Source organism: Tursiops truncatus, chromosome 20 (assembly GCF_011762595.2).
Source record: "Tursiops truncatus isolate mTurTru1 chromosome 20, mTurTru1.mat.Y, whole genome shotgun sequence".
Taxonomy (NCBI): domain Eukaryota; kingdom Metazoa; phylum Chordata; class Mammalia; order Artiodactyla; family Delphinidae; genus Tursiops; species Tursiops truncatus.
The window spans coordinates 46,555,531-46,577,367 of NC_047053.1; the positions used below are offsets into that span (position 1 = coordinate 46,555,531).

The following is a 21,837-nucleotide window of genomic DNA, read 5'->3' on the forward strand; positions in this document are numbered from 1 at the left end:
GCCATGCCGGAAGCCCAGGTGAGCCAATACATTCCCTCATGCACAAGTCGGTTTGAACTGGGTTTCTGTACCATGTAATCAAAAGATTCCTGATTAATGCAGGGTGTACAGCCCAGAAAAGGTTTGCAGTGTTAGCCCATTTTCCTATCAGGTGGTTTTTTCTTAGTACAGTAATTTGTAAGAGCAATTAGTATATTAGGAACTTTTTATTGTATACTTTGCAAATGTTTTCTCTGGTCTGTTGTGTTCATGTTTGTGTGTGTATTTTTTTTTTTTTGACCACACTACGTGGCCTGCGGGAACCCAGTTTCCCTACCAGGGATTGAACCCACGTCTGCACAGTGGAAGCGCGATGTCTCAGCCACTGGACCACCAGGGAAGTCCCATGTGTGTGTATTTCTTTATAGAATCTTTTGCCATGCATAATTCCAAAATTTGTTATATAATCAAATGTCTATCTCTCCTCCTATAATTGATGGGTGTTAATTTTACTATATCGTTTGAAGACAATGCCCTTTATCAGATCAAGAAGTTGTTCTTCTACTCCTAGGTTGCCAGGCGATTTTTTTAAAATCACAAATGAGTATTAGATTGTCTCAGATCCTCCTTCTGCAACTATTGAGGTGATCATGGATTTTTTTTCTCCTTTAACCTGTATCGGGAAGTACATTCATCAGTTTCCTGACATTGAAAAGCTGCTCTAAGCCCAGCATGATCAGAGGTCTAACATTTTTATATACAGCTGACTTCAGTTTATTAACAGTTTCTTTAGGCTTGCTGCATTTATGATGAGAAATTAGATTGGTCTTTTCATTTTCATTCTGGAGTTGAGATCATGCTAGCCTTCTGTGAAGTTTTTAAGATAGCGATTTTTTTTTTTTAAGATAGCGATTTTTCTGCTCCATGAATGCTTAGTAAAAATTCACCTGTGAAACCAGCTAGATCTGGTGTGCCTGTGTGAATTTTGGTAATACATATTGTGGCTGTAACCGAAGACCACGCAAATGAGAACAAGTGGGGCTGTGTACTCAGCTTGCTGTAGCAGGGAGACAGCCCCATCACTTGCATGTTGGCAGAGACTCAAAGGCAGGCAGAGGAGGGGCCAGCTTCATAGTGAAAGGGGGGCTCAGGTGCGCCCCGAGTGGGCTCGGGGAAGCTGTGGGCGGCCAACTGAAGGTGCTGCAACCTGTGTGGTTGCTGAGGGGAGCCTACTTGGCTTTCTCTGATTGGTCCTGAGCTGGAAGCGGAGGCAGAAATTAGGGAAGCTGGCAGGTGTTGGCCAAGTCCTGGCCGTTTGGGGCCGGCCAAGTTCTGTTGGCGTATCTAGTAGCCATTGTCCCAGTGTACATTCAGCCTCTGTGTTTTTCTAGAGTCTTACCCATTTCTTCTTCCCTTTCAAATGTACTGGTATCAAGTTGTTTGTAGGATTCACTAATAATTTCAATCTCTAATATTTCTTTTGTATGTTTTCTCTTGTTGCAGATTTGTGTCTTTTCTCATTGTCCTTGTTGGACGTGTTAGTGGTGTGATGATTTGACACATCTTTTTATTTTATTTTATTATTTTTATTTTATTTTTGGCTGCGTTAGGTCTTTGTTGCTGAGTGAGGGCCTTCTCTAGTTGCAGTGAGCAGGGGCTACTCTTCATTGCGGTGCGCAGGCTTCTCATTGCAGTGGCTTCTCTTGTTGCAGAGCATGGGCTCTAGGCACGCGGGCTTCAGTAGTTGTGGATTGCGGGCTCTAGAGCACAGGCTCACTAGTTGTGGCGCACGGGCTTAGTTACTCTGCGGCATGTGGGATCTTCCCGGACCAGGGCTCGAACCCGTGTCCCCTGCACTGGCAGGCAGATTCTTAGCCACTGCGCCACCAGGGAAGCCCTGACACATCTTTTTAAAGTACCAGTTTTGAGTTATTGTTAGTCAATTTCTATTTCATTCGTTTCTGTTCTTATCTTTGGTACTTTCTTCTGCTCTCTCTGGGATTTACTCTGTTCTTTTTGTAATTGCTTAAGTTGAATGCTTAGATACTTTTTTTTTTTAACATAGTTTTGTGATAAATGCATTTAAGGCTATAAGCTTCCCTTCAGTGTTGCAACTTTCGATGTGTCATATTTTCGTTGTTGGGCAATTCTAAATTTTTCATAATTTCTGTTGTGATTATCTCTTCAGCAGCTGTTACTTAGGAGTGCACATTTTAGTTTCTAAGAATATGGCATTCTTAAAAAAAACCAAAAACAACTTTCTTTTTACACTAAAAAGAAAAATTTAGTTCTAGGAGGTTTTTTGTTTTGTTTTGTTTTTTTCTTTTGTAGCATCCTTGGGATTTTCTACATAGACAGTCATATCGTCCGAAATAGGGGCAGTTTTAGTTCTTCCTTCTCATGTATGGCTGCCTTTTATTTTATTTTCTCATCTTCGTGCACTGGCTAGAACCTCCGGTGCTGCACTGCACAAAGGTGGTGAGAGTGGACAGCCTTGCCTCGTTCTGACTTACAGGGAAAGCATTCAGTCTTTCATTGTTAAGTATAATGTTAGCTGTAGGTTTTTTGCATCTATATCGCGAGAATTGTTTGTCTTTCGTTTTCTTATTTTGTATTGTCTTTGTTTGGTTATGGTATCTGGGTAATACTAGCTTCATAAATGAATTGAGAAGTATCTCCTCCTCTTCTATTTTCTGGACGAGATTGTGTAAAATTTTTCTTTCAATGTTGGTAGAATTCTCCATGAAACCATCTGGGCTGGAGAGTTCTTTCTTTGGGATTTTTAAAATTATGAGTTCAATGTCCATAATAGTTATGCGGCTATTCCCATGATCCATTTCAAATTGGGTAAGTTGTGGTAATTTATGCTTTTCTAGGATTGGTTCCATTTCATCTAAATTGTCAAATTTTTATCGTTGTTTGTAATATTCCCTTACTTTCCTTTCGGTGTCTGAAAGATCTGTAGTGATGTCCGCATTTATCAGTTTTTCTAGAATTTGTCAATTTGATTGATCTTTTCAAAGAAATGCTTTTTGTTTCATTGATTTTCTCTATTATTTGTCCATTTACATTTTAATTGATTTCTGCTGCCTTTAGAATTTCCTTTCCTTCTGCTTGCTTTCGGTTTATTTTTGCTCTTCTTTTTCTAGTTCATAAGGTAGAAGTTTACATTTTTTTCATTTGAAAAATACATTCTTACATAGTCTTTTCTAATATAAACATTTAATGCTATGAATTTCCCTCTAAACCCTGTTTGTTGCTGCCCACACATTTTTGTATGTTGTATTTTCATTTTTATTCAGTTCACCTTATTTTGTAGTTTCCCTCTTTTGACCCACTAATGATTTTGAAATGTGTTGTTTAGTTTCCAAGTGTTTGGATTTTCTTGTTATCTTTCTGTTGAAGAGTTCTAGTTTGAGTCCACTGTGGTCAGAGACATAATTTGTATGATTTCAACTCATTTAAATCTGTTGAGGCGTTTCAACAGAATGTGTGTCCAAGTGACTCCTGGTGGCTTGCCATGATCGTGATTGTATGGTGGCTAGTACGCTGTGTTGTGAAAAGAAGTTGTGTCCTGCTGTTGTGGGTAGAATGTCCGATCAATGCCGATTAGATCCTGTTGGTTGATGATGCTGAGGTCTTTTACATCCCAGGTGATTTTCTGTCTAGTTTTCTGTCAACTACTGAGAGAGAGGTGGTGAAGTCTCCAGCTATAATTATGGATTTGTCTTATTTTTAAAAATAAGAGGCTTTGCAAGTTTGTCGTTCTCTCCGTCTGGACTCGAGGCTTCTGTCGCAACCATGATCCACCAGATCATCGGTCAGGCCAAGGAGCATCCTAGCGTGATCCCCCTCTTCATATTTATTGGAGCAGGAGGTACTGGAGCAGCGCTGTATGTTTTGCGCCTGGCATTGTTCAATCCAGATGTCAGTTGGGACAGAGAGAATAACCCAGAACCCTGGAACAAACTGGGTCCCAGTGATCAGTACAAGTTCTACTCAGTGAATGTAGATTACAGCAAACTGAAGAAAGAAGGTCCAGACTTCTAAATTAAATGTTTCACTGTAAAGCAGTTTAGAATGAAGTTCTTCCAGAAGCCATCTGCACAATTTTCCACTTAACCAGGAAATATTTCCCCTCTAAACGCACAAAATCATGTTGGTGTATTGTGATGGGGTTTACACTGATTGATAAATAGTTTGAAACTTAAAAAAAAAGTCTTCAGATAACTAACTCTTGAGTAAAAGAGCAAATTAAAATTTTAAATGACAAATAATGAGAGAACACTATTGGTCAAAAACTTGTGGAATAGAGCCCAAGTCAGTCTCAGAGGAAAAACTTTATCGCCTTAAATGCATAACTTAGAAAACATGAACAATTAGTAATCAATAGTGATTAAAAGAATAATAAGGTAATATTATAAACAGCTCTATGCCAATACCTTTGACAAATTCCTTGAAAAACACAAACTACCAAAGCTCACCAATGAAGTAGATAACCAGAATAGCCCTGTATCTATTAAAGAAATGGAACTGTTAGTTTAAAATCTTCCCTTGGGAATTCCCTGGAGGTCCAGTGGTTAGGACTCTGTGCTTTCACTGCCGAGGGCAAGGGTTGGATCCCTGGTTGGGGAACTAAGATTCCCCATGCTGTGTGGCCAAAAAAAAAAAAAGGAACTAAACTAAACTAAAATCTTCCCACAAGGAAAATTGAAATAACTTAGTGGGGTTATGTTTTTCAAAATTCAATAAAAAGAAAACAGTTTAATTGTAAAAACATGGTCAAAGCATTTGAACAGATACCTCACCAAAGAAGATACATAGATGACAAATAAGTAAGCCCATGAAAGATGCTCCACATCTTTAGTCATTAGGAAAATGTAAATTAGGACCACAGTGAGACCCCACCACACACTATGAAAATGGCTAAAGTTAAAAAGACTGACTCTACCAAGTGCTGGTGGGAGTTGAAACTCCTCTGCTACCAGTGGATGAAAATGGTACAACCACTTTGGAAAACAGTTTGTCACTTTCTTAGTGGTTTTTACCAAGAGAAACGAAAGTGCATGTATGTCCGTACAAACATCGTACACGAGTTTTCATAGCTGCTTTATTTGTAATATCCCCAAACTGGAGACAGCCCTAGTGTCCATCAGGGAGTGAGTGTACAAGCACACTGAGGCATCTCCGTCCATACAATGGGATGGTGCCCAGCGTAAGATGTCGTGAGCAACTTGGATGGACCTCAGAGTACTTATGCTGAGCCAGGAAGTCAGACAAAAAGAGAGAACGTTACGTGTTTCCATTACATGAAAGTATAGAGTATAGAACTCCATGAAATGAATCTATAGGAATCTACAGCCTGTCAGTGATTGTCCGAGAATGGGGAGAACGAAGAGGGGCAGGAGGAAACTTTGGGGGGGTGATGTTTGCCATCTGGCCTGGGGTGATGCTTTCAGGGTGTATTGTCTGCACAAACTTCTAAAACTGTGCACTGTGATTGTGTGCAGTTCATCGTGTGTTAGGATAAATGACACATCAGTAAAACTTTTTCTTTTGGTTGCGCTGGGTCTTAGTTGTGGCAGGTGGACTCCTTAGTTGAGGCATGCAAACTCTTAGTTGTGGCATGCATGTGGGATCTAGTTCCCTGACCAGGGATCAAACCCAGGCCCCCTGCATTGAGAGCACGGAGTCTTTTTTTTTTTTAATAGATCTTTATTGGAGTATAATTGCTTCACAATGCTGTGTTAGTTTCTGTTGTACAACAAAGTGAATCAGCCATAAGCATACATACATCCCCATATCCCCTCTCTCTTGAGCTTCCCTCCCACCCTCCCTACACCACCCCTCTAGGTTGTCGCAGAGCACGGAGCTGATCTCCCTGGGGAGCAGGGGGTCTTAACCACTGCACCACCAGGGAAGTCCCCTCAGGGGAACTATTAAAACCTCTCAAGTGGTCTTCTGGAACACTGGCTCTGGGAAGGTCCCTCTGGAACCTAGTGGCCGTGCTGTGAGAGCCACAAGCCACAGGGAGGCCACTCGGCCCGATGGTCAGCAGCTGGCCTCTCTTCAGCCCCTTCGTGGGAGCCACGTCCCGGCTCTGTCACCGCAGGCCCGAACCCAGCAGCTGGAGCACCTTGGCCAGAGAGACCAGCGCACGGAGGGCGGGGAGGCCTCTGCTCCTGGTCTCCCTGAGCACCGGCCCTGGGACTGGGCGGCCAAGTAGCACCCCCTTTGGCTCCACCCTCTTGGGGCAGGTCCCCCGGGAGGCCCTGGGCCCTGGGCCAGGGTGGAGGGAGGGCAGCCGCCCGAGGAGCCCGGGAACTGAACTGCTTCAGAGCAGCGGGGTCAGAAACGAGGCAGGCCCAGATAAGGGGCAGAGTGACCTGCAAATGGGGTGCCAGAAACAGAGGAAGGAAAGGGGGGCAGAAAAAGAAAGTCCGCAGCCTGCGCGGAGACACGCCAAACACCCAGTCATGGAGAGTTAACCCAATCAGGGGCCAAGGGCATCAGAAAGAACTAGAGGAATCGCTCCAATTATCCGTCCGCTCTCAGAGAGGAGGGGACACGGCCATGGTGAGGGAGGGGCGGCTGAGGGAGCAAAGGGCTGGAGGGCGTGGACAGCAGGACACGGACTAGAAACGCTAGGACAGACACTCAGGAAGGTCGAGGGCAGAGAAATGGTCAGAGGTGACCCTGTAACTCAGGCAGAAAATGTCCTCGAAGACACCGCAGAGGCCAAGCAGGGACTGGGAGGAGCTGACGTGCAGACCAAGGGCAGCCCTGTGGCTCCAGGAACTGTACCAGGACGACCCCGAGACAAACATCCTGGTTGTCACTGACATTCAGGCCTAAAGAGTCATTTAGGCCTCAACTCAGAACAAGCCTGTCACCCTGAGAGGGTGGGGAATCGGGTCAGTGTTTACAGGGGAGGTGGGATCTGGAAGCTTTCAGAAGCCAAGCTGTGGTTCAGGCCCAAAGGCGACAGGCAGACCCCAGACCTCCGACTCCACCCAGCCTTTCTGGGAAAGACCACCCACAAATGAAATCCGGGCAGGCGGGTGAGAAGATTGCTGGAGAGGCCAGGGTGGGGGCAGGACCACCAACCGCCTCCTCCCAGGAGGCCGGGACAGGCCCCCTCGATCCTGGACACTGGATGGCCCTCCAGGCCCCCAGGGAGGGTGGGGTTGGAGGGGGGGACTTGGGCGTCCTTGAGCAGAATCAGGACCAGAGCTCAGCTGTTACAAACGGGACGGAGGCAAAACCTCTGTGCAACAAAGATACACAAAACACAGCATTTAGTGTTTAGATTTCGATGATGTAAAGCTATGGCGTGTTACGGAGTCTAAGCTCGTACTGCTTGCCGCATGACAGGCCAGTAATCGAGAGACAAATTGTTGGGGCAAGGAATAACGGCTTTATTTGGAAAGCCTGCAAACTGAGAAGATGGTGGGCTCGTGCTCCAAAGAACTATCTTACCTGAGTTAGAATTCAGGCTTCTTTTATACTAAGGGAGGGAGTCAAAGTCAAGCATTTCCTGGTTCAGGTCAGCCTCCGGAGGGGATGTGTTAATTTCTTCCTCTCTGCAGTCATTCACAGGTGGGCCTGGTCAGGATGTTTCTTGTGAGCTAAACAAAGGTATTTTAGCTTAATGCTCATTACCTGGGAGGCAGGGTTCCCAGAGATGGGCCATTATGTATAATTTAAGCTTATAGGCAACATCCCTTTAGCGATTAACATGTAATAGAATACAAAAGTTCTTCCCTATTACAGTGTGGCTGTGAGGATGGGACACAACGGGATGGGCGTCCTTAAGGGTCACAGGTGTGGGCAAGGAGAGGGCAGGATCCCCACTCCCATCAGCCCTGAGAAGGGGTCCTCCTGGCCACCGAGCGTGGATCTGAGCTCCAGGGACAGACCCCCAGCTTGTAGCACCAGCAGGACGGCAACTTGGCCATGAGGACAAGCTGCACACGCCCCCCAGCCCCTGCCACTGCCAGGCAGTTGGGTGGTTGGGAAGGCCGCTGCCCAGCCCCTGGAGATGGGGAGGGCAGCTGTGGGAGCCGAGCTCAGAGCAGCCTCCCAGAGGTGGTACTGGGCCTCTGGGTGCTGTGTTGGGTGCTCCTGCCACCGCCTTTTGGTCCCTCCAGCTTGTCAGCAGTTAGGAGGTGGGGGAGAGGGTGGTGTCAGAAGGAGGGGAACCAAACCAAGTGACTCCTCTTTCCCGGTGTTTCCGTCATCTTTTGGGAACTAATATCTCTTGTAAAAAATAAATACTTTCCAATGACTGGAGATTCTTCCACCTCACTTCTGTTTTTATTTTTTCTGTTAAATTTAAGCAACGTGGGGAAAATACCTGGTGGCAGTGGTTGTTCTTCTGGGGAGGGGTCAGGGCCCGGGTTTGTCTGGAAGGAAGTAAATTATCCCCAGAAAACCCTGCTGTGTGTGCAAATTTGTATTGTGGTGAACCAACTTGAAACAAATATTTATAAACACATAGACTGACCATTGGCAGTAGCAAGGGAGTAAGGCAGGGAGGACCTGGATGGCGCAGCCATGTCCCTGGGCTGGCTGGTGGAGGCCAGCTCCCTTCCCAGGCTGCCTGCCCTTACCTGCTCCATCTGGCCCTCTGTGCTCCTTTGGGCTGATTTCAAGATTCACGCCTCGTCCCCAGCTGTCCCAAATGTCAGCAGCCTCATTCCAGGATCCAAAATTCTACGAAGGGCTGGTTCAAAGGGCCGGAGCAGGGACTTTCCTGGTGGCGCAGTGGATAAGACTCCGTGCTCCCAATGCAGGGGACCTGGGTTCTATCCCTGGTCAGGGAACCAGATCCCACATGCATGCCACAACTAGGGATCCTGCAAGCTGTAACTAAGACCCGGCGCAACCAAATAAATAAATATTTTTTTAAAAGGGGGTGGGCCTGAGCAGGATGGGCACTTGTGAGGAGTGTGTACATCACAAAGATGTCCTCACGTCCCTTCTTTTCCCCAAAGTCCCCAGGGTCCATCATATCAGTGTGGCTCTCTGACCACCTCTGGCTCTGTGGGCGTGGCACCTGCATCCCTCATTTAATGTGTTCCTTGCATCAACCCAATTCTTTTTTCCAAGTTAAATATATTCATTTCCCTTCTAAGCAAAACATGTAATGAATACGAGATTTAACATTTTTATGAAACATTATAAATGATGACATATGCTGTGATCCCATCTTTTTTTTAATAAATTGATTGATTGATGGATTGATTGATTCATTGATTGGCTGTGTTGGGTCTTCGTTGCTGTGTGTGGGCTTTCTCCAGTTGTGGAGAGCGGGGCTACTCTTTGTTGCGGTGCACGGGCTTCTCATCGCGGTGGCTTCTCTTTGTTGCAGAGCACAGGGTCTAGGTATGCGGGCTGCAGTAGTTGTGGCACGTGGGCTGCAGTAGTTGTGGCTCGCAGGCTCTAGAGCGCTGGCTCAGTAGTTGTGGTGCACGGGCTTAGTTGCTCCGAGGCACGTGGGATCTTCCCGGACCAGGGCTCAAACCTGTGTCCTCTGCATTGGCAGGTGGATTCTTAACCACTGCGCCACCAGGGAAGTCCCGATATGATCCCATCTTAACGAGAAGTTTTCTTTCTGTGTCATCTACACCCACACCGGCTGACGAGGCATGGATAGACGTGGAAGCATATTTTTTATTTGTTTTGCTCTCTTCTCTCCACCATTCTGTATTGCTTGAATTTTTTTTTAAATTGAAAAAATATGGACCGTTTCACAAATCTGCGTGTCGCCCTTGCACAGGGTCATGCTAATCTCTGTATCATTCCAATGTCATATATGTGCTGCCAGAGGGAGCACCAGGCAGCATCACTGGGACACAGTCCGATGTCAGAGATAAACACAGCTGGATGGTGAAGTGCAAAGGGCAGGTTCTAGTCAGCACTATACTCGCAGTGGGGACAATTCCAGGGTGAATTGAACTCAATTTCGATTTGTGTGGCGGTGACTGGTGTTTTAAAGTGAGAATGTGGGAATTGGGAGGGGTAGCTTAGTGGAGTCAGGCAGCAGACAGTTAAAGCATGCAGGCGCCTGGACCCTGAGACCCCCATCTGGTTCATGAACAGCGCTTGTCCAAGGTAAGCCTCTGTTTTCCCACAGAGACCCGAGATGCCCGTCCTCAGGCGGGCACTTTAAGGGGGGCTGGAGTCACCCCGGGGATGCGGCTTGAGCTGTCAGAAACCAAGGCTTTCTAGGCCTGATGCAGAAGCAGGCCCAGAGGAACCTGGCTAGAGTTTGGTCAAGGAGCGCAAACCTTGGTTACCACATACCATACAATCCCTCCATTCAAAGTGCACAATCTGGGCTTCCCTGGCGGTGCAGTCATTGAGAATCTTCCTGCCAATGCAGGGGGCACGGGTTCAAGCCCTGGTCCAGGAAGATCCCACATGCCGCGGAACAACTGAGCCCGCGAGCTACAACTACTGAGCCTGCCTGCCACAACTACTGAAGCCCACGTACCTAGAGCCCGTGCTCCCCAACAAGAGAAGCCACTGCAGTGAGAAGCCCATGCACCACAAAGAGTAGCCCCCGCTCACCACAACTAGAGAAAGCCCGTGCACAGCAACAAAGACCCAACGTGGCCCCCCAAAAAAATATTTATTTAAAAAAAAATAAAGTGCACAATTCAGTGATTTTTAGTATATCCATAGAATTGTGCGACCATCACTCTACTACATTTGGAACATTTTCATGAGTCCAAAAGGAAACCAGTCTCCTTCAGTAGTCACTTCCCCCTTCCTCACACCGCATCCCGGCTCCTGGCAACCACTAATCTACTTCCTGTCTCTGGATTTGCCTGATCTGGACACTTCATACAAATGGAATCACATAATAATGTGTGGTCTTTAGTGACTGGCTTCTTCCACCCAGCGCAGCGTAATGTTTTCAAGGTTCATCTATGCTGTAGTGCGTCAGCGTTTCCTTCGTTTTTATGGCCAAATAGTATTGCATTGTACACAATATACCACATTTTACTTATCTGTTCATCAGGGAACGGACATTTGGGCTGTTGCCACCTTTTCGGCGTTATGAGTAATGCTGCTCTGAAGATGCCTGTGCAAGTTTCTGTGTGGATGTGTGTTTCTAAGCCCCTGTAGCAACCGGCCCAAACTTGGCCAACACCTGCCAGCTTCCCTAATTTCTGCCTCCGCTTCCAGCTCAGGACCAATCAGAGAAAGCCAAGTAGGCTCCCCTCAGCAACCACACAGGTTGCAGCACCTCCAGTTGGCCGCCCACAGCTTCCCCGAGCCCACTCGGGGCGCACCTGAGCCCCCCTTTCACTATGAAGCTGGCCCCTCCTCTGCCTGCCTTTGAGTCTCTGCCAACATGCAAGTGATGGGGCTGTCTCCCTGCTACAGCAAGCTGAGAACACAGCCCCGCTTGTTCTCATTTGCAGGGTCTTCGTTCATTTCTACAAGGTTTATAGTTTCAGCTTTGTGATCCATTTCCAGGCGGTTTGTGCATGTGTGTGGGAGGGTCCAAGCTCATTCTCCACGTGGACGTCCAAAACCATTTGTTGAAAAGACCGTCCTTCCCTGCTGCCTTGTCTTGGCACCCTTGTTGTAACTTCTTGACAACGGCTACTCATTGTGTAACTTTTTGTAAACGATCGTCTTTCTTTAAGAAAGAAAGGTGGAGATTGAGTCATGAAATGCTGAACTTGCTTCCCTGCCAGAGTGTGAAATCCATGCTTCCTTACCTGGGGTCAGGTGACCTGCAGGTGGGGCCGGCCCACTGCTTAGCTCACCTTCTCAGGCTGGTTCTGAACCCACAAAAGTGGAGAACTCCCCGGGGAAGGGCCTTGCCCCTGACCTGCCCCAACCTTCCTGCTGCCCCCGGTCTGTCTCGTTTTCTTTCCCCCCTCTGTGCCCCTGTCCAGGAAGCTGGGCCTCTGCAGGGCGGGTGGGCAGGCCCTGTGCCCGAAGCCCACCCCCATGGCCTACCTGGAAACCTAGCATCCCTTCACTACCCTCTGCACCCCCACCCTGCAGTGCCCCACCCCAAACCAGACGGGGCTCCTCCCCCCACCACACACTGGTCCAGGGAGCGCCACATGAACTGGCTGGGCTGGAAGGAGGCTGGTGAAATGCCAACTTCCCGGCTTGCCTGGGCACTTCCGCAGGCAAGGAAAGAGGATCCCAACGCTCCAAACCAAAGCAGCTTTCAGGACAGAGAACGCGGCCCTGTGTGGGCAGCATTTCTGAACTACGCTGCCTTTTCAACCTGCCAGGGGTCCGAGAGAAGCAGCCTGCCCCACGAACAGCCACGCGCCCTCACCGCTCCCGCTTTACAGTGTGGGCTCTGGGTTCCAGCCGCTTCAGCGGGGCTCCAGCCTGAGCGCGGGGGCAGCATCAGGCCAGACCCAGGGCGAGGCTCCTTGTGAGACCCCCCCACCCACCCACCTGCCCAGGGCCCAGGAAGTCTGGCCCGCACCCCAGCCCCCCACACCGACCATGCATTTCCAGGCCAGTAGCTGCCTCGCGCCCAAACGCTGAGGCAGGACATGCACTCCATACCCTGTACAGTAGCCCAGAAATGTGACCCTAATCCAGATCCATCTGCTGGTTTTAGGAAATTCACAGACGGAGGAAGGAGAGGCAGCTGGATCAAGGACCTGGCTTATCCTGTGAAGAAAGGATGGGGAGGGGACGCCGGCAATAGAGAGACGTGAGTAGGAGACCTCAGCTGGACTGGATTCAAACGAAACCAACTTGACAACACGCACGTGGCAACCGAGAAATCTGATGATGGTAACACGGGCCACTTTGTTTCTTACGTATTAGTTACTATTGTAGTTATGTTAGATTTTCTTAAAGAGCATTTTCAGAGACTTGTGAAGTATTTATCTATAAATGACAGGACATCTGGGATTTGCTTCCAAATAATCCAGGGGTGGGGAAGGGTCTGTGGGGTGTGAACACCTCAACATGAGTCTGGTGAGAGCTCACCGCTGAGGCTGGGGTCGGGGTGGGGGCATGTGGGTTTTATTTTTTATTTTTTTGCGGTACAAGGGCCTCTCACTGTTGTGGCCTCTCCCGTTGCGGAGCACAGGCTCCGGACGCGCAGGCTCTGCGGCACATGGGATCTTCCCGGACCGGGGCACAAACCCGTGTCCCCTGCATCGGCAGGCGGACTCTCAACCACTGCGCCACCAGGGAAGCCCTGTTGTTTTTTAAAGTAACAGCTTTGTTGCGATATAGTGGTTATCAGGTTACAGAGCCGTGCAACTATCACCAAGACCTAAAATTCTACTTTTTATCTGCTTGAAATGCTCCACAGTTCTCCTTGCTTCACGGCTAGGGTGCCAGAGGCGTTGATGTCTGAATGAACTGCCCAGGGCATCTGTCCTGTCCCCTGGCTGGGGCAGCAGGAGCCCTGGGGCAGCTTCCACCTGTCCTGGGACATCAAAAGGCCCAGGATGGTACTCTCACCAGCTCCTGCCCTAGCCTGCCTGTCTGAGGGCCTGCAGCCCATAGAACCAGGGTCTCCCAGGCCCTTCTGGGTTTGCTGGACAATAGGCCAGTGTCCAAAACCCCAGGGCTCTGACTCAAGGGGCACCTCTAGGGAGACCAGCCAGTCCTACTGGGAAATCTTATTCCTAGGGGGTTTGTAGCACCAGATGCTTGCTGGGAAGGGGCAGCCCTGTGGGATCCACAGTGACCTGGATCCAGGACCTCAACACTGACCACCCCTAGATGTGCAGGCCCTGCTCTCGCCCCAGCCATCTGTCCACAGGCCATCCCAGTGTATCCAGGCAGGGCTGCAGCTTCTCCCCTCCTCTGGGCCCTACTCCTCCATAAACCCAAGAGCCCTCCTTGGAGGGTGCAGAGGATGGTCTTGTAGCCTGAGACAGCGAGGCAGACTAGTTAGTGGCCTGGACACAGAAACCAGACCCAGCACTTCACCGTCCTTTATTAACACCCCTGTAGGGCGACGTGGAAGTGCTGGCCACTTGCTGGGGGGGCGGGGGTGTGGCACAGTGGCCAGGTGACTGGGGGAGGCGGACAGATGCAGCTCCAGCCCGTCTGCAGGCTGCTGTGGCAGTGGAACCTGGGCAGTGGCGTTTTGGCTGACCAGCTGCTGGGGACCTTGCAAGTGACCGCTGTGTAGACAGGAGCCCCTGTGGACATGCCACTCCTGCTCAGGGAGCCAGGAGGGGACACTGCACGCTCCATGAAGACAGCAGCCGCCTGCTGGCACTGAGAGGTTTTGGTGAAACTGATTGTTAAAGCAACTGGGGATGGGCTGGACCGGGGGGCAGGGGTGTGGGGCACCTGTGGGTCACACCCAGACCCTCCCTCCTGGGTACTCATTCTGCCCTGGCCCGGCAGCTGTGGGTGCGCAGCTACCTTTGAGAACATCATAAAAGCTATGGTCCCTCTCCTGGGATGAAAGTGCAGGTGCACGGGTCATTTGGTGAGCGATGCCGGGGGTCCACACCCCCACTCTATCACCCAGGTCCTCGGTGGAAGCTGCTGGAAGACAGTGCTGGGGGCCCTGGGCTTAGTGAAAGGAAGAGACTATAGGGGCTGGAGACTCCAGACTGCAGAAAGCCTGGACAGCCTGCCCCTCCCAACTCCAGGGTCAACTGCCTACTTGGGGAGAGAGAAAACTGAACCTGGGGCCTAGACACCTTCCTCTGAGGGAGTCACCGGTGTGCAGAGGAGGCCGCTGGACATCAGGTGGGGAGAGCCTGGGGTGGGCAGCAGGGGGTGGAGGTGTGGGCAGCAGCTCAGGAGGGGACGATGGTTACTGGGCTGGCCAGGCAGGCTGGGGCGGGGGTCCTGAGCCAGGGAGGAGGGGGTCGGAGCACGGCGGGCAGGTGCTGGGCTCAGGGCAGCGCTCAGCTGCTGACCCTCCAGGACTCTGGAAAATACTGGGGCAGGGGGCTGGGCATGACCCATCTGCTCCTACGGCCACATCAGGACGGCACTTTGATGCCGAAGTGTTTGCGAAGCTGCTCCAGAAACACAAACGTGAGTACGGTGTGGGGCATGAGGCGGATGCCGGCAGGCACGAGGCCCTGAGGGAGAGAGGAGGGGGGATGTGAAGATAGCCCTGGAGGGAACCCCCCTGCCCTGCCCCCCTGCCCCAGCCACGCCCCTGCTTAACCTTGTAAAAGGCCAGCGGCCCAAGCTTCGCTGTCTCCATGGCACAGTGCAGAACACCCTGCAAAAAACGCAAGATAATGCAATAAGATGGAAAGCTGCTTCTCGAAAGGCACAAACGCCCACCCCCCACCCCCGCACCTGATGGCAGGCATGAGTGTGCAAAGCAGCCTGCAAGTTCAAAGGTAAACACGGGAGGTGGGGTTGGCAGGCACAAAGGTCAAGGGCTGCCCTGCCCACTAACCAGGCAAAACTAGAATCTGAAAAAACACCCAGGGCCAGGCTGACCTGCCAGGCACCTACGGTGCTTGAGCGGCTGCCATAAAGGCCCAGAAGACACTGTGCGTGATGGAGGGAGCCTCGGACAGGTGCTTGGCCCCAGGCGCTGGGCCTGCCGACCTGCACCGTGCCGAGTTTCACTGACTGCAGTGATCCAACTGCCTCTGTTAACGAGTCAAAGAATCTGATTTAAAAACACATACAGGTGGCTTCCCTGGTGGCACAGTGGTTAAGAATCCACCTGCCAATGTAGGGAACACAGGTTCGAGCCCTGGTCTGGGAAGATCCCACGTGCTGCAGAGGAACTAAGTCCGTGCGCCACAACTACTGAGCCTGCGCTCTAGAGCCCACGTGCCAACTCCTGAAGCCTGCACGCCTAGAGCCCGTGCTCTGCAAGAAGAGAAGCCACCGCAGTGAGAAGCCCGCGCACCGGAACGAAAAGTAGCCCCCGGCTCGCCACAACTAGAGAAAGCCCGCGCGCAGCAACAATGGACCCAACACAGCCAAAGATAAATAAATAAATAAACAAATTATTTAAAAAAACCAAAAACACACACAGAGCCCAGGCTGCTGCAGGCCTGACGGCAACCGGGAGGGATGCAGTCGTGGGTGGAGGGGCAGAGCCTCATCCACACCCTGGCACAAGGACACAGGCTCACCCAGCAGCAGCAGCAGGGCGAGGCCCCCACTCACCTGATACTCGCCCTTGGCATTCATCAGCCGGGTCTTCAGCACATCCAGGGGCTGGCACAGGAATGTGGCGCATCCACCCTGGAAGGCAGGTCGTCGCCAATGGGTCTGCCAGGCAGGGCGGGTGGGCACCCCTCACCTCCCTCACTCCCCTCACCTCCCTCACCCCCCTCACCTCCCTCACCCCCCTCACCACAGGACTATCCTGGACCCCCAGGGCCATGGAGGACAACAGGAACAGTCTTGGCCTGGGCTCTGGGGGAATCCATGGCCTCCTCCCCAGGACCCTGGCGCCTACTAATGCAGCCTGAGAGGGGCAGCCGCCAGATGGGCCAAAGCCTCCTGCCGTTCTGAGCCCTTGCTCATCCCAGGCGCCCTCAGCTCCCAAGGCTGGTCAGGGCCCCACCCCCGCCACTCACCGCAATGAAGCTGGCGATAAAGTGAGTGAAGATGCTGTCGGACAAGTACCCCGTGCTGAGAACCAGCTGCTTGGCTTGGTCATAGCAGGACAGCTGTTGGGGGAGCAGGGATGCTCAGGGCCCAAGGGACAGCCCACAGCTCGGGGGAAAGCAGATGGGGCCCACGATGACACCAGCTGGACTGGCCAAGTACATGCTCTGTGGGTCATCCACCGTCACCACACCTGGGTGGACAGATGAGGCCCAGGCCGGCCTGAGCCCACCTCCCCGGCCCCATGTGTGTTTGTGCCCACTGCCTTCCTCTGGGACCTCTCAGAGGGCTGCGACCAGGCCCCCCAGATGCTGCCCGAGTCCCACCCCAAGCGGAAGCCCTACCTGGCCCACGGTGACCAACATCCCTCGACTGGACGCCATAGTTGCGCCCGAGAACAGCTTCTTCAGACCCTCTGTCGGGGGAAGGGAAGAGGCTGGGTGCCCGGCCCAAACCCCTCCGGCCTCCCCCCAAGTCCTTAACAGCGCTCTCCCTAGGCCCGCTCCTGGGTCCCAGCTGGAGGCTGCCCCAGGCCCCCACCGTGCAAAGGACCTCCCCTCTCACCTTCTCGGGCCACGCGGTACAGGCCGTCCAGGGCGTGGGCATAGCTGCCAGGGGACAGAGAGTGGGCCCATGTGAAGCTCTTCCTGACCACTGGCTCCCTTGGGAAGGTCCTCCCCATCACAGGCCATGCCCCCATCACAGGCCAGGAGGAAGTCAAAGTGCCACAGGGGCCAGAGAACAATGGCCTTTTCTGACAGCTCAGAGCAGTCTCCCTGCTCAGGGGACTTCAGGGCCTGAAGATCCCAAGTTCCACAGGAAAACACCCTCTGTTGGGGGGGGGGGGGCGGGCTGCCAGCTCTGAGGCTAGTCCTGTCTGCAGGCCGTTACCAGGGGCGAGAGGATGGGACGCCGTGCCGGGCCCCCTTCCCCACAGCCTATGCTCTGGCCAGCGAGTGGCCAGTGGGGTCACCTGGAGCCACACTTCTCCCTGAACTGGCTGATACCAGTGCCCAGCGTTTATTACAGCATCGGTCCATAAACAGGGCCTCAGAATCCAGTGTCTTAGGTTTCACGCAAAACGGTGTTTTTACCACGAAAACAACCACCCAGCTCCCAAACCCTTTTGAGGACCAAACTCATTTAAACTTCTAAACCACCCTTCATGCAAACGTGCACAGGTGCAAGAAGGAGTAAAGAGTGACCAACCCCTGCCCACCTCCCAGTCCAGCCCCCAACCCCGGGGTCCTCCCACAGGGGAAGAAGAACCCAGAGGTCCTGGAAGCCCCCTCAGGATTCCAAAACAGACGCTCACAATGTATGATTCCAAAGGCTGTCAGCCGCCCGACCTGCTCCCCGTGACCCCACAGGAGCGGTACCCTGTTGGAGTCCCCACCGGGTCCCGGCAGAGCTGCTCAGGGGTCTTCTCAGCCCCATCCCCCAAACCCCCGGGCACACCATGCTACTCACTTTCGGCGCTGATTCTGAGGCAGCTTCATGTCATTCTGCATCCTGAAACAAGCAGAGGGTTCAGGGGGCGGCAGGGCCAGACGCCCCACAGACCCCAGCAGGCGTCAGGGGCTCCCTCTGGCAGTGAGCAGCCGGCCCCGCCCAGGGCTGCCCCGCCACAGGCTCAGCGCCATCCCCCAGTGCCCCAGACCCTGAGGTCTGAGTGGCTTGTTCCAGGCTGAACACACTGAGACCCCAGCGAGCGAGGCCGGCCCCACCAGGGGACAGCAAGACCCCAGCCTCGGACACTGCACTGACCTGACGTTGACCATGTCCGCGGGGGTCCCCACGAAACCGCCGATACAACCTGTCACAACAGCCAACATGTGACCATTGGCAAGGGGTCACATGACCCCCGCCCCACCTGCCCCGCCGCTGCCCACCCGGCTGCTCACCACTGATGGAGCCCAACAACACCTTCTTGTAGAAGGGCAGGGGGCCCTCGCTGCCCTTGGTTACCTGGTCCCGCACGGTCTCATAGATGGCAAATCGAGTCAGGGAGTAGGTCATCTGGGGAGAAGGGGCCCAGCTCAGAGGGTGCAGGGGGAGGGACGGCGCTGGGCACCCCCCACACCCCTGGCCCTCCAGTGCATGGTCGTCACCACGTGGACCACAGGGACACCCAGGGACCTCTCGGCCAGCAAGCAGCTGAGCCAATTCGTGAACCCAGGGCTGGCTGAGTCCAGGCCCCGCACCCTCCTCTTCTCCCGCCTCGCCCCTGCCAGCCTCAGTATCCCCATCTGTAGGCGGAGGTCTCGGGCCGGCTGTGAGAGCATGGCCAACCCTGTGCAAGGCAGAAGCACATCTCACACTGCCACGCCCTGCACCCACCCGGGGGGCTGCTGGCTCCCCAGGCCTTACGGTTCCTTCCTCCTAAACAGCCTTGAAAAGGAGAAAGTAGCTTCCATGCCCACAGGGCATCCACGGTGGACAAGAGGCGCGACTGGCCTGGGGGAGGCCAGCGATCCCTCTGCCTCCTTGGGCTGAGTGTGGGCTCTGGGATCAAGACCTAAGGGACCCCTGGCCGTGAGTCCCACCCACCCACTACCCCGGGAGGTGGGGAGCCCCCCAGAGGTACCTGTCTGCACAGGGAGGCGCTCAGCCCATTGTAGAGAGCCAGGATGCCATCGGAGCGCACCACCTGCAGCGCCATCCCCGTCATGCGCAGCTTCACCTCCTGCTGCGTCTGTAGATGCACCTGTGGGGAAGCGGGTCGCACCTGCTCAGAGCCACGGCCCATCTGGAGCTGACCAGGGCCAGCTCTGCTCTAAGCCCTTTTCCACAATCTTCCACCTTTACATGCTGAGCCTGTGGGCCAAGTGCTACCAGCACCCGCATTTAGAGACAGGAAACTGAAGCCTTAAAGGGCACCAGCTGGGGAGTGGAGCCGGGACTGTGTCCACGGCTGGCGCCAACCTCTTTTTCACACCACCATCTCACAAGAGACAATACCAGCCGACATGTGAGCCCAATTCCACCTGCCATGGGGTGGAGTCGTCAGCTCCACCCTTTAGATGAGGACACTAGGCAACTCCAGGTCCCCACTTTGTAGCCTCGCCTGCCTCTCGACAGAGGCAGAGTTAGGGGGGCTCAGAGTTGACCTGAAGAAACATGGGAGACTCGGAAGAGGTGGGTGAGAATCCGGGGGCGCACAGGGGGAAGGGCGCCTCAGAGTCCATCCCTGCAGCACACTCTCCAGCCAAGTCAGGTCCTGGCTGGACCCGCGGAGGCAAGTTACTGATTCTTCTGCCTCAGTTTCTCTCAGTGTGCTGTGAACTGGGAACAGAAGGCCCTCTGGGCCTGGGGGCAGGGCGGCCACACAGCAGCCTCCGTGAAGGCGAGAAGCCACAGTGAGGGTTCAGCCAAGACGTGGGGCAAAGGCAGAGCTCAAGGAGTTTTAAGATACTTTTTCCAAAGACGATGACGAGAAGTAAAAACCCTGGCCAGGGCCTCCCCTGCTGGAGGCCTCCATGGCTGCCGGCACCGCCCGCTTCACCCCAGCACGGGGCCGTGTGCTCCCTGGGCCAGAGGGCGGCCACATTCCTGTGTCTGCCGGCCTCCCAGACTCCCACCCCCACCCCAAGCGCTCTGCAGCAAAATAGCACCTGGGCGGAAGGGAGGGGGCAAGGGGCAGTGACGCCCCAAGGAGTCTTGGACAAGTGACTCTAGGCTGGCCCAGGGCCAGGGAGGGCTCCAAGAGCCCCCGGAGGCTGTGTCCACATCCAGGCAGAGACAGTGAGCCTGATCCTCCCGAGCCTGCGATGGGGGAGGCAGGAGGGCAAAGGGACCTGTACGGGCATCCAGAAAGTAAAACAAAACAGGCATGAGAAGGGGTTCCTCTCTCCACAAACCAAAAAGCACCTTCCTACCTGGCCCTGCTCTGCCAGGCCACGTCACAGGCCCTGGGGGCTACCAGGAGCCATGCAGGCCTCTCCCAGGTCTCTAAATGCCAGAGGGGCTACCAGCTTCAGCCCCATCCCCAACATCTGCTAATCCTGCTTTTCCTGGTGGCCAGGCTTGATGGGTGGCTGGGTCAGCCCAGGACACAGGTGCCAATCCCTCCCAGGGGGCCAATGTGGGGTGCAGGCTGCTCTGGGTGGGGATAAGGAAGGGGGTGGCCAGGGGGCTGCCCTTGCCAACAGGCCCCACAAGACCACAGCCCAGGTTCCCTGGCCCAGGGCCCACTGGCCAAAATTTGCTTTGTGCCTCTGGCCCTTCTTTGTTGTTTGTGGTGAGGAAAGGGCAGAAAATTGGCCTGCCTCAGGGACAAGGGAGTCTCTGTCTTGTTCTGCCCCATAAGCATTTTTTTAAAAAAACGCAGAAACAGTGATTGCTTCTCCCTGGGAGAAACAATCACCTTCACTGGGCAGGACCTGCATGCAGCCTTGGGATCATGGCTTCCAGATGCCCACCTCCCAGGAAGAAGCAGCCCAAAGCAAGGTTGCCGGCCACATCCTTCCTCCGTCTGTGTGTGTGTGCTTGGCACCCAGTAGGCAGAGGGAGCGCATGGTCCTGCCGGGGTGCCTCCAGCTGCGCTCAGAGAACCACCCCCTCAACGTGTCAGCCAGGAGAACGAGTGTCCTCAAAAGTGCAGGGTAAAGTGCCTCAGAGAGGCCAAGGGACCAGTCCAAGGTCACACAGGTAGCAAAGTGGGGACCATGGGGCACCTCCGCCGCCCGCTCCACGCAGAGCCTCTCGGCGGACCCTCCCCGCGCCGCACTCACCTTGACCAGGTCCAGCGGGTGCGTGCAGCAGGCGGCCCCGCACGACGCCAGCCCACCGAAGTACCAGCGCGACACGCGCGCCTCGGCCGCCATGGCCCGGACGCCGCCGCCACCGCCGCCGAGGAGCGTAGGTGTCCGGCCCCGACCCCGACACAGCCCTTGAAGCCCGGACACCAGCCCCGCCCCAGCCGCAAAACGGCCCGTTCCGCGCCGCCGCCCGTTCAAAGGGCTGCCGGCCACCCGCGCCCCGCACAGCCAATGCGCCCGCGCGGCCCGGGGGAGGAGCCGAGGGGGCGGGGCCCTTAAGACCCCGCCCCGAGCCCGGGGGCGGGGCCCCCGCCTTAAAGCGGCCGCGGCCGCGGCCGGCAGGTCAACCTCGTGGGCCCCACAGAGCCGCCTAGAGGACCCCCACTGGTGTGGGCCGCGCGAACCGCAGGGAGCTAGCGGGTGAACCTCCCTCACTCCCCCCAGGGACCTGCGTCCTCCCCCACCCTGCGCCGGCCAGCCCGCGGGGCCGCCCTGGAGCCTAGGGCACGTCTGCGAAGGTCACGGCCCGAGT

General features: G+C 53.7%; 1 protein-coding gene, 1 long non-coding RNA gene, 1 other non-coding gene and 1 pseudogene across 8 annotated transcripts; 2 read left to right on the forward strand and 2 right to left on the reverse strand.

The window, feature by feature from the left end:
* LOC141277268 (uncharacterized) lies at positions 1-15,955 on the forward strand. 3 transcript variants are annotated; one of them, XR_012328345.1, is made up of 5 exons: positions 4-18; positions 308-387; positions 12,590-12,768; positions 13,070-15,311; positions 15,659-15,955. It is a non-coding gene; the product is annotated as an uncharacterized lncRNA (long non-coding RNA). The 3 variants fall into 3 exon arrangements; XR_012328346.1 differs by lacking the exon at positions 308-387 and having other exon boundaries at positions 1-18; XR_012328344.1 differs by lacking the exon at positions 4-18 and having other exon boundaries at positions 372-389.
* LOC109550783 (cytochrome c oxidase subunit NDUFA4 pseudogene) lies at positions 2,003-12,729 on the forward strand (annotated as a pseudogene).
* Positions 9,716-9,817, reverse strand: LOC117309835 (U6 spliceosomal RNA). Its single transcript, XR_004524126.1, has one exon. It is a non-coding gene; the product is annotated as a U6 spliceosomal RNA (small nuclear RNA).
* SLC25A10 (solute carrier family 25 member 10) lies at positions 13,001-21,790 on the reverse strand. 4 transcript variants are annotated; one of them, XM_073797007.1, is made up of 12 exons: positions 21,279-21,764; positions 19,133-19,252; positions 18,450-18,564; positions 18,313-18,361; positions 18,016-18,057; positions 17,110-17,153; positions 16,890-16,960; positions 16,515-16,607; positions 16,099-16,176; positions 15,131-15,187; positions 14,944-15,041; positions 14,662-14,700 (listed from the first exon to the last, which is right to left on the reverse strand). In XM_073797007.1, the coding sequence occupies exons 1-12, from the start codon at positions 21,369-21,371 to the stop codon at positions 14,697-14,699; spliced, it is 864 nt and encodes a 287-aa protein (XP_073653108.1). In that variant the 5' UTR covers positions 21,372-21,764; the 3' UTR covers positions 14,662-14,696. The 4 variants fall into 4 exon arrangements, with proteins under 4 accessions (XP_073653107.1, XP_033703722.1, XP_073653108.1 ...); XM_073797006.1 differs by having other exon boundaries at positions 13,001-14,700; positions 14,944-15,187; positions 21,279-21,790; XM_033847832.2 differs by lacking the exon at positions 14,662-14,700 and having other exon boundaries at positions 14,904-15,041; positions 21,279-21,754.
* Positions 21,791-21,837: the final 47 nt, after the last annotated feature.

Bases quoted from the DNA above. Each gene is read 5' to 3' on its own strand.
- SLC25A10 (XM_033847831.2), bottom strand. From the start codon at position 21,371: ATGGCGGCCGAGGCGCGCGTGTCGCGCTGGTACTTCGGTGGGCTGGCG. The intron at 16,961-17,109 runs GTGAGAGGGGAG...TTCCCCCGACAG, and splicing joins GTACCGCGTGGCCCGAGAAG to AGGGTCTGAAGAAGCTGTTC. The intron at 15,188-16,098 runs GTGAGTGGGGGC...CGTTTTTTGCAG, and splicing joins ATGCCAAGGGCGAGTATCAG to GGTGTTCTGCACTGTGCCAT.